At 34.9% G+C, this 15,082-nt stretch overlaps 1 protein-coding gene across 1 annotated transcript in view; it reads left to right on the forward strand.

Moving 5' to 3' along the window:
* Positions 1 to 15,082, forward strand: part of LOC138713643 (uncharacterized) — a 63,859-nt gene that overhangs the window by 8,701 nt on the left and 40,076 nt on the right. Inside the window, exons 3-4 of the mRNA XM_069845898.1 lie at positions 8,692 to 8,802; positions 9,150 to 9,409. Coding sequence (XP_069701999.1) covers positions 8,692 to 8,802; positions 9,150 to 9,409 — 371 coding nt within the window. The remainder of the gene's footprint in view (positions 1 to 8,691; positions 8,803 to 9,149; positions 9,410 to 15,082) is intronic.

The raw sequence follows: 15,082 nt of genomic DNA on the forward strand, positions 1-15,082 counted from the left end.
TGAAGCACAGATTTTGAGGTGTTCCAAATCCATTTCTTGGTTTGAGTTGCACAATGGGCAGTTAGGGGACTGATATATTCCAATTCTATGCAGGTGTTTGGCCAAACAATCATGGTCTGTTGCCAATCTAAATGCAGCTACAGACGATTTTCGTGGTAAATCGGGAATTAACTGTGGATTTTGATGCAGAGAGTTCCATTTTTTCCCTTGGGATTGAGATATCAAATTTTGTTTGTTGAAGTCTAAGTATGTAGATTTAATAAATCTCTTCACAGAGTAATACGTAGATTTAGTAACAGGTCTGTAAGTAGCAGTGCTGCCCTTCTTTGCTAAAGCATCCGCATTCTCGTTTCCCAGGATTCCACAATGGGATGGTATCCATTGGAATACAATTCTTTTATTGAGTGATATTAATTGAGAGAGCATTTTAGTTATTTCTGCTGTTTGAGATGAAGGTGTGTGTTTAGAGACGATTGATAGAATAGCTGCTTTGGAGTCTGACAATATAACTACATTCCTAAATTTACTGATGTGGCATAGAAGATTCCTGAGACATTCACTTATTGCAATAATTTCACCATCAAAACTTGTTGTTCCATATCCAAGAGATCTATAAAGTGAGAAGAGACAGCACGTAACACCTGCACCGGCATCTTGTTCTCTGGAGAGCAAGGATCCGTCGGTGTATAAATGAAGCCAGTTTTGTGGAGGGTACCTAATATTAATTGCCATTTAACTCCAATATGAAATGTGTCCCAAATAAGTACTTTAGTACGATTCTTGGCATCTCTCCGTGCAGTTCCTACCCGTAGATCCGATTGAGGTACTGTTTTACCTCCGGAGAATTTAAACAACTAAGTAAACTAAAAAAACTCCAAAAAGAAATAACATTTCAGTGGATACCTAGTCATTGTGGTATACCTGGAAACGAGAAAGTCGATAATATTGCAAAACAGGCAACATATTTGCAACCAAGACCTCTTCAAGTGATATCTCTATCCAGTGCTTTTGCTTCAATAAAGTCTCAATTTATAAACCAGTGGATCAACAATTGGCTCTCTTCTGACAAAGGAAAAATTTTACAGTCTGTACAAAGGAAACCAAATGACCTGGAAATGTACAAAAACTTGCCCAGACATATTCAAACATTTTTAACAAGAGCCAGAACAGGTCACATAGCCACACAATTGTACCTACACCAATTTCACCTTTCTGATAATCCTACTTGTCTGTGGTGTAATAATCATGATGAAGATCTGGAACACATTCTTCTATACTGTCCATCCATAAACCACAAAAGAAGTAAATTAAAATCATCAGTACCAGTTGCGGAAGACACAGCCCTGCAGTATATATTGACTACACATCAACTCTGGCTACTAGCAACAGGCATCTATAATGAACACTGATCAAAATACCCCCCATTACTTACGAGAAACAAAAACTGAATAGACTACAGTGGACTATAGTGGACTTTGTTATCAGCAAACAACTGAATATATTAAGAAGATTGATTGATTGATTGAACGATCAATTTTAAATGTCAATTCTCATAAATAGGAGGATGTAAGAAATGATTCAGTAATTTCTTCATGTAAATTCATGAAAATTTAATTACACAAATCAACTTAGCACATAATTATCAATGAAGTAAAGTATTTTTATGTTCAGGGTCTGTCCGGCGTTAGTATCCGGACATTTCTCACATATTTCAATTACAAAACTAGATATCACATACAGTATATAAATTAAACAACAAAGTTTCTGGTATGAATCTGTTAACTATTTATCCATCTTGTATTTTTAGTTCTTTCATTAACATTTTCACACTTGTATATTGAATAAAACACACATGTATCTTCCATTAGTATCTGGACAAGGAACTTGGTAAGATAAAGTGGTACATAAATTACGGTGAAATCTCTCCTCATTGTAATGATTTATTAATGTTTTCATTATCAGGGAACACTTATACAATATCTGTTTTATAGTTAAGCATATTTATTTTATCTTCCAATAACTGCATTATTGTGAAATATTAATAGCTACAAAGTTCCGCTTGTTAGTATCTGGACGTTATTATCAGGACAAATATTAATACCCGAAAACAAATGCAGTAAATTATGTTCGTGTTGACATTAAACTTTAGTAAATCTTTAAATCAGCCTTTGGAATTACAGAAAATTTATTATGCGCAAGAAAGACAATAATTAACCAAAATAGTTATAAACAATTTTGAATTTATATGAATGTGACCAAACTTGAAATGATACACTCTGTTCTTCCCTTATTCCTTTCAATATTTTAGATTCTCATATTTACAACCTTCAGATTAGTTTCTGAGTCCACTGAATGATATTTAAAGCCAATAACATAAGGGGAAAGAGCAGTCACCTGGTGAATTTTTTGTGTACCTTTAACTGTAATTATCGTTTCCTACTTTTGATCAAGGTTCGTCTTACAAGATTCAGTTTTAGTTAATGGCACAGAAATAGTAGAAATAGTGAGATTTTTGCAGAATTTATGGAAGTAACATTACGAAGCAATGTTTTCTGCGAGCGTACGTTGTTCCAAACATGGAGCTTTGCCACTGCTCCAATATCATCTACAGCACCTTTCCCTTGAGATGATGCAAAAAAAAAAATGTCCGTTAGAGACTTCAGATTGAAATCATCTTTCAAAGGAGTAATATTGGCAAAATTGTATTTATATTTGAACTGCGAAGCAGCTCCATCTGATAATACACGCAGATATTTGAACAGAGGATTCTTTTCGCCATGGTTGCTCAGTATAGCTCGCAGAAACGTGTCAACACAATATCTATCATGTGATATGTTGTCGGAAACTACTACATAACTGTTCCATGTATCTTTTCCATACCATACTGTAGCAGTAAACAGCGCTATTTGGGGATTCGGCCAATGTGCAGATTGTATTCTCGTCTTGATAGTTGCAAGAATAGTTCTCTGCGAAATCCACTTGCATCGCAACATTTTCACTTAAGACATATTCCTGATGCGTGTATTGTGATTGCTCTTGATTAAAAATGTGAGTCATGAAGAATGGTAACTGCTCTTTTAATTCATCAATGACATCATTTAATCCTTCCTCCAATGAAATGTCTTCATACTGCTTGTCAACCATTCTCCACTGGCGATACTGCACTTGAAGGCTACATTTTTCGTCATTCAGGAAATCTTCAGAGTGATAAACTTTGATTTACACACAGCAGAATTGTAATTCATTCAATTCTTATCACTTGGGTCACAAACAATGGAGTGGACAAACTAGAAAGATGCTGTGAAACCAAAACTTGTAGATTTTCGAAGTTCTCATGGTACCAGCAAACACACACATTGTGAGGAATGTCACGCTATGTATATACTTGTGAGGGACGTAATTCTGCGAATTTACTATGACCAATGCATAAGCCACCACAGAAACAGAAACTTGCACTGCAGGCAACAAAATGGTTTCAGGGATCAGTTGTTGTGTTAGTATCTGGACACAATAGAGCACTATTTTGTGATGCACTGAGGGATATTAAAACCTTGACAGCTATTCCCACCTCTTGAGCAACAGTAACACTAGCAGATTTAGGCGTGTCCTGGAGATGGCTGCAGTCTACAGGATTTTATTGTAACTTTTCTAAAATTTCGTTAGTATCCGGACAAAGAAGATGATCTCAATTAAGGATACAATTTTTCTTAATAATTGGTGATGAAATAAGAAATCCTGTCTGATAAACCGTAGTTAAAGATGTCAAGAAATTATTAATGTGAAAAAATTATTCAATACTACAAAACTTTTATGTTCAATAATCTTGCAAATATATACCTTATTTAAGGATTTTTTCGATACTATTTCATCTTGGCATATATACATGAAAACCTATATAAATAAGATAATATAATCACTTTTAGTGCCAAGAATATTAACTTCAATGCCTTGACTTCAATTTTAATTGAAGTAAGACCCAACATTCATACTTTTATTTTTCACGAAAACAGGACACTTTCTCGTGGACAGACCCTTCAGATTTGTAGAAAGTGCTTTTAGTATATGACCCTGAAAACGAAAATTCATCTTATTTCTGTGCATATTAAACGATTTCATTTATGTATGTCTTTTGAATAATAATTCAGGGAAATAAACTATAAGCAGTACCTGATACAGATTGTTTATAAGAATTTAATGCAATATTCTAGAAAATTTGAAAGGAGTTGGAATGAAATGTAAATATATTTTGTAGGTAATATGTTCAAGTATACATACATCCATTTTACAAATGTTCTAACTGTATTTCAGTTCAGTCCAAACATTGTCGAGCATAGCTCATGTAACTGTAGCTGTAGCCTTTTAGTGAGTTCCAGTAAAGTAGTGTGGTGGGGCAAAACATCTGCAGTTTCATTTCAGAGGCATGAGGTGGCCAGGCCATAGGGTCTGATCCGCCAGTCCATTTACATCGGAAATACTGATCTATTAGTCCCAAACTTCCTGATGAAAGTGTGGAGACACTCTGTCTTGATTGAACATAATACCTTCGAAACCTTCTTCATTCGGAATCAGCAGGAGGAATTTACTCTAGCATGTGTGGGCACTCCAAACTAGTCGCAATTTGTTTGGCAAAAATAAATACCCAAACGAAGTGGTTTTGGATAGTGGGTGCCACTATAGTGATCCACGGTAATGTGTAATTAAACCGTTTTAACACAAATTTGGTCCAAGGTAAAATAGTAATTTTTACTCAATTTTTATTGTATTTTTTGTGAAGGGAAAATACTTGCCTTTTACGAAAACACTATTTTTTATTCACTGATTTATAGGCCTACTGTGGATCACTGTAGCTTAGCTGGACAGAGTACAAAGACAATCAATTTGGAACTATTTCGTGAGTTCATTAACTGCATTAGAATTTTTGCTTCACCAAATTGTGTAATAATATCAATTTACACTGTGACGGCTCGTGATAAAATATTATGTGTGTTCACAATTTTATGTTCCAAAACCGAAGAGAATTTGAAATCGTACGTTTAGGCCTAATATGAAATGTCATGACTCTAATATTTCACTATCGAAAAACCCGTATATAAGCTCTCCCCCCCCCCTCTCTCTCTCTCTCTATATATATATATATATATATATATATATATATATATATATATAAAATGAAACCCTACCTTTTTATTTCCAATTTTTCCTGGTAAGTCAGTTTACTCACTTCTTTACTGTTCAAAATTGCTTGAACAGAGTTCATTATTTATGTTTGTTAAAAATTAATACATACCACCACAGGACCATTATTTACAAAAGCGTGTGTTCAGTAATAAGCTTATATTGTGGTTGACGACACACTGATACACTATAGCCTATACCACTATTTTGATCCCATTTGCATAGATTGATTACTATAAATACATGCCAGTAAATATTTTTAAGTATTATACATCACCATACAGATACTTAAATTCATACCACTATCACAGTCAGCCAGCATGTGTTTGAAAGCTAAACTATGCTATTAGTAATAATTAAAAAACTACATTCTCGTAGCAGTACTGTACACACACCCACACAAAGTAAATGTTCTGACAGTGACAAATGCTGACACCTACAGGCTAAAATGAAGACTATTAAGTTTCTTACCTCGAGATACAGCACGTGAATGATAGACATCGATGCACCTGACATCTGTAGGATAGATTCACTCTTCACTTAATGCTTTGTGCTCTTGACGAGTCATAAGCTTACAGCAAAAGACAATTTTGTCTTGCGCATGCGTGTAATTCCTGTAACCTCCTTGAAAAGAGCACGGCTTGTACGTGAACGCATGTTGCCAAGTTTACATAAGTTTGTGCAAGATGCGGGAAGTTTAAAATACTCTATTCTGATATTATACATCCCCACTACGTCAATACAGTATTAAATAATGAAACTAGTCATGCATTAATGGAAACAAGGTGTTCATGTGCTCTTATTGATGCACTGCCTCTACTTACACACCAGAGAGATGGGAAGTGGCTTCGTCACTGAAATTGATTTTGCATGTGTAGAAGCTCGTCACATTCAAGTTGTGAAAGTACTTTCCATCTCTGGCATATTTTTAAAAGTTTTACATGTTCTGCAACAACTCAGTTTACCATGTTGAAAATTGTAAGAGTGTAGTACACAAGAGATGTATTCCATTTTATTGTGACTGCTCGAAAAGTAAAAGAAATTTAAATGAAAACTAAATACACTTTGATAGACTATATGTTTTCAATCACATTGTTGTTATTAGTTTGCACAGTGGCATTAGCAAAATGGCAACTGAAATACAGAAACAATAACAGGACAATAGGGAGATAAATGAGGCAGCACCAACGAAAGTGTCTGATGTACAAGTGGTGGTAAATCGTTTGATCTGGTTGAATTTGTAAAGGGAAGAGCTTGGGTAAACCTCGTGTCAGTTAAGTTCAGGTGAATGCAGTTTGATAATCATTTATTAAAAGTGTGCATAAATTAATTATTTGCTGTATCACTAAATTAAAGTTATTTAATAGAGCAAAAATCTGAAAATCGATAAATAAGTCACATAGGAGTTATTGCAGGAACAACGACGACATATTTCTCATCACTAGTAATGTCAGTCAGTCTGTTGATTGTAGACTAGTTTATTATTGTACAGTATTGTATTGTATTGTACACCAGAAAAATTAGGACCGAATTACGCCAGCGAGAGTACAACTCATGGTGCAACTTACCTCAAAAGGGAAAAGGTGTTATTCTGTACAGTGAATTCACTCCCTCTAACAAATGGATAACTAAGCCCGATGGAATGACTAGCGGTGAATGGAAGGAGGCTATCAAGATGACTGCCAACGTAAGCGCTGTAAGAGCCATACCCGGTAGGTCTCAGGACAACCACTGCAGGCGATGCCTCTGTGAGATAGAAACCCTTGGACATGTCCTGGCGAAACATTGCGTATACATAGGCATCATGCAATTAGAACTAAATTGGCCGATGCCCTTAGAAAACTAAAATACACCGTCTATGAAAAAGTCCATGGAACCGCCTACAATGGCAGTAACAGACGAATTGACATAATCGCCATTAGCAAATCCCTGTCTCAGGGTATGATAATCGACCCCACCATCAGGTTTGAAACGTACAAAGGACAGCCCGAAGACGTACATGAGGAGAAACGAGCAATCTATGTTCCAACCATCCCGTATTATAAAGATAAATACCAACTTTACGATATCAGTGTTACGGGATTGATGTCTGGAGCAAGAGGAACGATACCCAACTTCTCTTCTCAATTCTGTAAGACCCTAGGACTGCACAAATCTTTTCTGAACGAACTGGTCCTCCTCATAATTAAAGAGTCAGTCAAAGTTTTACGGAACCACGTATATGGACTCTAATTCAGTGTATGGGAAAAAATTGACGCACCATTATCATTTTTCTTTTTCCTTCTTAGCTTTCATTGATTCTTTACTTGAAATTTTTTTTTCTTCTGTAAACTGCCATTGTTTGTTTGTGTATTTGTTTGCCTTTTTCCTTACTCTTTTAGCTCTCATCTTCTATTTGTTCTAGTATTGTTTTGTATGCTTTGTCTAATGGCAGTCTCTAATTTGAGGAAGCTCTGATAAATAAATAAATACAGTACATTATAGTAACAAGGAACACAATATGCAGTGAGAACTGGTTCTGTTTCCCCTCTGATTTGAATATAAAAATATCGAGTGTTCAAACTTACCTATGATTTTGAAACTTATACTGTGGTTAATTTACACATAGAAGAGTACAAAACCGTAAAATGCGAAAACAATTTCGTCCATTTTCCTTTATTGCCAATTATCTCGAAAACTGTATATGGGGAACTGATCCCTTTTCTTATGGACACACACAATGCTATTTAAAAAAGCACACACATGTAAGACATTTGCTCCCTTTAAATTAACCAGTGTTTTAAAAATAAACCTAAAACAAGGAAAATGGTGTTATTTGTTGAACATAAAAAATTCACGTTATAAAATTTATTTTTATTTCGCAATTTAAATATGTCGTACATTGGCTCATTATGCATAGATAATGAAAGAAAACTTCAATTGCTGCATTATAATCACTTTTGTTTTATTGCAAATTGTTGAAAACATACACCTCCAACCATTGCGAATAAAACATTAGTTCAAATGGAGGGTCAGATGTGAGCTGCCACTGTGGCAATTGTTGAATTTTACCACCAACAGCACAGCAAGCTTAAGCTGACAGACCAATTGAAGCTGTTAATATAAAGGAGTAGAGTTAAATGACCTGTGATAATCAGTCTGTTTGCTACATAACAGTGCCACTTGTAAGTAATGTTAAGTGGTCATGTGTAAAACGGTGATTACAGTACTTTAACCATACTTTAAGATGTGTTTGCATGCATCTGTCTGTATAATGTGGAATGTTACATTCGCCAAGTTTATAGGCATTGTATAAAGTTTGTATTTGGAGATTTGCTATGTATGTGCATGGTCAGTATTTGGAATTTTAAACTTATCATAAGAGTTACTTCATTTATAAGATTTCTTAGAAATAGTATTATATACATTTGTTCAGATTTGCAGGACAAATGTAAAAGTAGTCCTTTATATAGGCGCATTAATTTCAGTACAGATGCAGTTGAGTTTTTTAATTGCCATTATTTACTTCTGTTCTAGAGTACAGGGCTTATAAGCCAGGGGCCTGGGTTCAAATCCTGCTCTACCCTGAATTTATAAAACTTATACTAGACAAGCTCGTGGTCCTGGCAACACAGGGGTTTTCTCCAGGTACTCTGGTTCCTATGACATTCCAATAATTCTCCATCCAATGCAGGTGTATTGTGGAACTAGTGGTCTAAGCTTCTCAGCACTAGTAACATCTATGTACTGTAGAGTCAGGATGAATAACAACAAAATAAGGGCCATTGGATAAAAAATTGTTTGATTAAAAATTTGTCATTACTTCTAGTTTTATACATTGGACACATTGCACCTAGAATTGGTTTCTTCATCTTTTTCTTAGTTTGCAGTGATTTTTACTCATTAATATAGTTATGTAATCAACCAACAAATATATATATATATCCGTATTTTTAGAAAATTGAATTTTATATTTCTCTTTTTTTCTCTTCTAGAAAACCTGGAGATGTTAGAGAGGGGAGAAATGAAGCGAGAATTTGCAGCACTTTCTGGCATGAGTGGTGGTTGTGGAACGAGTTTATCAGGTGGTGAAGAAAGTGATGATGAATTGAGAGGAAGTGCACCACCAACTCCTCTAATCCCTTTGTCTGCTTCTCAGCACAATTTACCTGAACTAATAGATATTAATCAATTTGGAGGGGGAGAGGGTGCAGACTCATTTGATGACTCGAGCCTTACAGGTTTTGATATTGAGGTAAGTGTGATTATTGCATGAGTTCATACACATATTTCACATGAACACAACCCAGTTAGTGCGACAGTACGTGTGTTGTTACTATTATTATTATTATTATTATTATTATTATTATTATTATTATTATTATTATTATTATTATTTGTTTAAGAGGGATGAAGTTACAGGAGAATGGAGAAAGTTACACAACACAGAACTGCATGCATTGTTTTCTTCACCTGACATAATTAGGAACATTAAATCCAGACGTTTGAGATGGGCAGGGCATGTAGCACGTACGGGCGAATCCAGAAATGCATATAGAGTGTTAGTTGGGAGGCCGGAGACGTAGATGGGAAGATAATATTAAAATGGATTTAAGGGAGGTGGGATATGATGATAGAGAATGGATTAATTTTGCTCAGGATAGGGACCAATGGCGGGCTTATGTGAGGGCGGCAATGAACCTCCGGGTTCCTTAAAAGCCAGTAAGTAAGTATTATTATTTGTTTAATTCCGGAGGGACTGTACAATGTAGCATAAGCAAATGTCATGATAAAATGAAAACATAAATATTAATGTTAAAAAAGTAACTTACAAATAGGCAATAAGATACATAAGTTACATACAAAGAAATATATAAAATTATACACAAAAAAAATCACATGTTATAATATACAGGATGATTCACGAGGATTTACCGTCACTTACGGAGATTATTTCTGAAGACATTTTGAGCAAAAAATTTCATATAAGCATGAATCCTGTTTTCAATATTTACAGACTTAGCTTAGTTATTGGAACACATAGCTGTGAACAATGTGTGACCTTGGCCAGCATGCAGCCAGCGTGAGCATGTGACAATGTCGTGTTTGCAGCTGTATCACTGACGGGTTTTGTGCCCAATCAGTCAGATTGTTGCTTTTTGTTGCGAATGTTGTGTTACAATGCAACATGCATTTTCTACAGAGGAAAACACCGATATGGTGTTTATTTTGGGAATGTGTGAAGGTAATTCTAATGCTGCTTCAGCTGAATATCACAGACTGTACCCTAACTGCAGGATTCCTAATCCTAGAACAATTCTAAGGACTTTCAGCACTTTACGGGAAACAGGTTCACTTCCTAGTATTACAATCCACAGCAAGCGTAATGTTTAACGTCAAATAGTTGAAGAGGAGAATATTCTCGACACTGTCCAGTGCAAGTACACACTGTCTAGCCAGACGACTCGGAGTTACACAATCGGTGATGTGGAAGACACTTAATGCAAACAGATTGTATCCTTACTATCTACAACAAGCACATTATCTACAACAGGAGATCCTGCTCATTGATTGGAGTTCTGCAACTAGTTGAATGAAAATCGGTAGTTGTACTGCTACATTTTGTTTAGCGATGAGGCACAGTTCACGCAGGACGGCACAAACAATACACGTAATCCACATGTTTGGGCAGAAATTAATCCCCATCCTGCAATAGGAAACAAATTTTCAACACAGTTTCAGCATCAATGTGTGGTGTGGTGTTCTTCACGATCAGCTGTTTGGATCGTTATTTTTACCAGGACTACTGACTGGTGTGGTTTATCTGCATTTCTTACAAAAAGCACTGCCGCAGTTGAGGCTGTGTTCCTTTGGCAGTGAGACGACGTATGATATTCCTGCACGACAGAGCATCTCCTCACTTCAACCATGCAGTGGTGGAACACTTAAATGTACATTTCTCTGAGAGATGGGTATGACAAGGTGGTTTTCATCCCTGGTCTCCTAGATTGCCATATCTGTCACCATTGGACTATTGTGTGTGGGGATGGATGAAGGATCTTGTCTACCAAACGAAGTCACAAACTTGCGCGCATCATCATGCTGCTATGAAAATCAAAGATAGCTGTATGCAGTTGTGTAGAGCGACAAGTGCAGTTCACAAGCATGTGGCCAAGTGTATTGAAGCAGATGGTGGAATTTAAAAAAATGTGTTGTAAGCTCTCTAAGGCTGTGAATTAGAATGCAAAATTGAACTGAAAAGAATCAAGTCTGTGGAAATGGTGTGATTTGTAGTAATTGTTGTGATAAGTGTGTAAGAATAATATAATTTTGTAGTTAAAAATTGAAAAAAATATCTGTACAAAGGAAGTAAGGAGTTCACAACACATTTTTAGCTTCAGAATACTTGTCAATTAAAGAAATGATGCATCTGAATGGTTCATTCTCTATTTGTAATATTCTTTTACCATTTAAACTAAAGAAAAATGCATTTTACAAACAACTTCATATTAATGTAACTCTGAAAATATTAGGACCCATGTTTGTATGACATTTTTTGCTCAAAATGTCTTCATAAATAAGCTCCGTGACGGTAAATCCTCGTATGGGCAATTCTCCTTAAAAGGTACACAACTACATAGATTTAAAATACTCTCCAATATTATATAGTGACAAGTCTATTAATTTATTCTTAATATCTTTCTTTTAAAGCCTCAAGCTTAAATGTCTAATATTATCTGGTAAACATTATATAATTTTTTATAAATTTCTACAAAGCTACTATTTATTGTAGTGTAGTTACATTGTCGTTTTCTTAAATAATTTTTATGCCTAGTTGAATAGTTATGCACTGAGCTATTTGTAATGAAATCATTAATATTTTGTTTGTACATACATTAAACAACTTAAAATATACAAAAATGTACAGTTAAAATTTCAAGTCTCCGAAATAAAGGTTTACAATGTGTACAGTTTCAACATTACAAATTATTCTTACTGGCCTCGTTTGCAGTTTTAATAACTTTATTATTTTAGGATTATTATCCCAAACTTATTCGTTGTCTATGTATGTAAGCATAGTATACAGATTTAGCACTTCAACACTAACACTTTTTTTTAATTTCCTTAACATAAAAATGCCTTTATTGAGTTTCTTACATAGTATGTCAATATGACAGTCCCATCTAAGTATAGATTGTATATGTACTCCTAAAAATTTGACAAATTCTTTACAATTGATTCTATTGTTTAAGAAAAACTCCTAAGTTCTGAATCTTCTCTTTATTTAAACAAAGAGAATTAGCTTGAACACCAATCTTCTATTTTTCAGTTGGTTGCATCAAGATCATTAATAATTTTAATCTAATCGTATCCAGTAATTCTTATAGCAAGATTGTCCACATATAAATATGACTTTATGTATTTGTCATTAATTATATAGGTTAAATCATTTACATAAATTATGAATAAAATCTTCCCAAAATGGAGTTCTGAGGTACACCAGTATTAGTAGTTGTGTTTTGAGAAAAACTGTTATTAAAATATACCGTCTGTTGCCTATTGTTTAAATAATACTTTCAAATTTCAAAGTTAATTCACTAAAACCATCAAACTTCAATATCTTTAAAAGTACTTCATAAGAAATACTGTCAAATGCTTTGACATGTCATAAAATCGATTTAATACGTGCATTTTACCATCAATATTTTCAGTGCATAAGCTAACAATTACATGGCTTGGTTATTATGGCTTGGTATTCTGTTGAAATGGTAGAGCAGACATGGGGCATAATGGAAGGGAGATAAATATGATCCAGTTCATCCTTCCCACAATATTTCGGACGTGTTTACATCACATGAACTTCTCTTCCGCTTAGGATGGTACGAAACTAATAGGCATGTCATTACATTAACATTTCAAATCAAGTCAGATACGTAAAATAGGCAATCATATTGACATTATGGCCTAGCACTCGTTATAAATCATCACTTATAAGCTCTAGATCGCCAATACTGTTTGGTCAGGACGAGTTTGTCTATATTAGGATGAATATTTCGTTTTAGAAAAAAAAATGTTTGCAGACATATATTGATTCAAAGATTGCCAGCATCTTAGCTGCAATATTAGGTAAGTTAGGAGATTTGTCATTAGGCAATAATTCATACAGTTCCTTGCCGTTTTACCTGACATTTGATGAAAAAGGGTATTATTTTCTATGAGTCACCTGTGTGTTTGAAATGCAATGAATTGATCGGACTGCAGTTTCAACTAGTAGCCTAGTGATTGTTGTTGTTCAGTCAACTGTCTGAAGACAGGTCTGAATCTCACAAGTGATATCAACACGACACCAGTTATGAGACAACTAGGCCAGGAGATAATGAGGATCACATGTAACAACTATTTCATTAATATAAACCATTTTTAACAATCCCATTTTAAATCCTTACCTATAATTTTATGTTCGTCAAAATCCTTTTTATGTTCAAGATTGATATTCTGATGGTTCATATAAATCTACAGTTGAGGCGTTGAACTTTATCTTTATTCATAATAACAAAATAGTCTCTTTTTTTTTTTTTTCTTGAAAATTAAAAAGGAAATTTATAATTTATTTGTCATATTCCACCACTTTACACGCCCTGATTATAATGCTATGGTACAGAGTTCAACTTCTGTTTACTGTATGCACACGCAGACAGGTAGAATATATGTGCAGGGAGAAATGAAGGGGTGGTATATTATACTGTGTCCATATGGGAACATAGTATCCAGGCCTGTGCTAGAGCATCTGCTTTCCAAATTCCAGATGATTTTGTTATAGGCATAGATGTGTTGGGATTGTCTTAGGTGTTTTGTTTCCCATTGTACCACCATTTCATGATAATTCTCAGAATCATCTTTAGCACCAATGTAGAGATCAACAGAAATCTTCTGCATCATACCACATTTCTTAGCAAAGTGGTGATGGATTATAATTATCTTGTTAATCTGCAACAATTTAAGCACAGTTTAATTCCTGTTCTTTTGTTGTTGCTGTATTTGATTATGTATATATTGCATTAATATTAGTAAACAACAATAACATATAATTCGACCTAGAAACTATTCCACAAGATTGAAATCTCAACTATCTTATGTGATGCGTGCTTCCAACTTAATGAAGTACCTATTGTATGACATCTCCAATATATTTCCTCTGCCATTGACCAAAGTTTAGTGTTCTTTAATATTGATGTGACTCATAAGTGATGCATCGGATCCTAACTTCATATTCTAAGATTTTTTCCATTTTTCCATCCAAATCTGGATGCTTACAGTCCAATAGAATATGTTGAAAAATCTCCTCTTGTAAATTGCAGACATTGCATGACAGTGTGTCAGCTGAAATATGAATATGTAGGACTAACATACACTGCATACACAATTCTTGCTTAGGCTGCAAAGGTTGTCAGTTGTCAAGGAAAGCCACAGTTTTGTGTTACCTGGTTTGGATATTCCAAGAGAGCAACCGTACAGAGAACTTCCTACACACAGGTGGTCAAATGATCCATTCAGTGCCTGCCAGAGCAGTACACTTGGATAGAGGAATTCTTTCTTGTGGAACTGGTTTCACTTTTTAATTGGGCAGGTTTAATATTTTTCTATCATGGAAGAGTGGCTTCATAATTTTAATGGAGCAATGAAATGCCAAAGTCGTAAGGTCATACTGTTTTTAGACAATGCTACCTGCCATCTAAAGGTGTAATTCCTATGATGCGGCTGACGCACGCGGCTGACGTAGTGCGTCTGACGTTCACGGCTGACGCATTAGTAGGCGATTCCTATGAAACGTCAGACGCGTGCGGTCTTTTGGTAGTGAGAGGATACTTGCACAATGAGTGAAAGCGATTTATTGTTATATTTGAACACCTGACATTCTAAATATGCA

This window comes from Periplaneta americana, chromosome 14, assembly GCF_040183065.1.
Source record: "Periplaneta americana isolate PAMFEO1 chromosome 14, P.americana_PAMFEO1_priV1, whole genome shotgun sequence".
NCBI classification, from domain to species: domain Eukaryota; kingdom Metazoa; phylum Arthropoda; class Insecta; order Blattodea; family Blattidae; genus Periplaneta; species Periplaneta americana.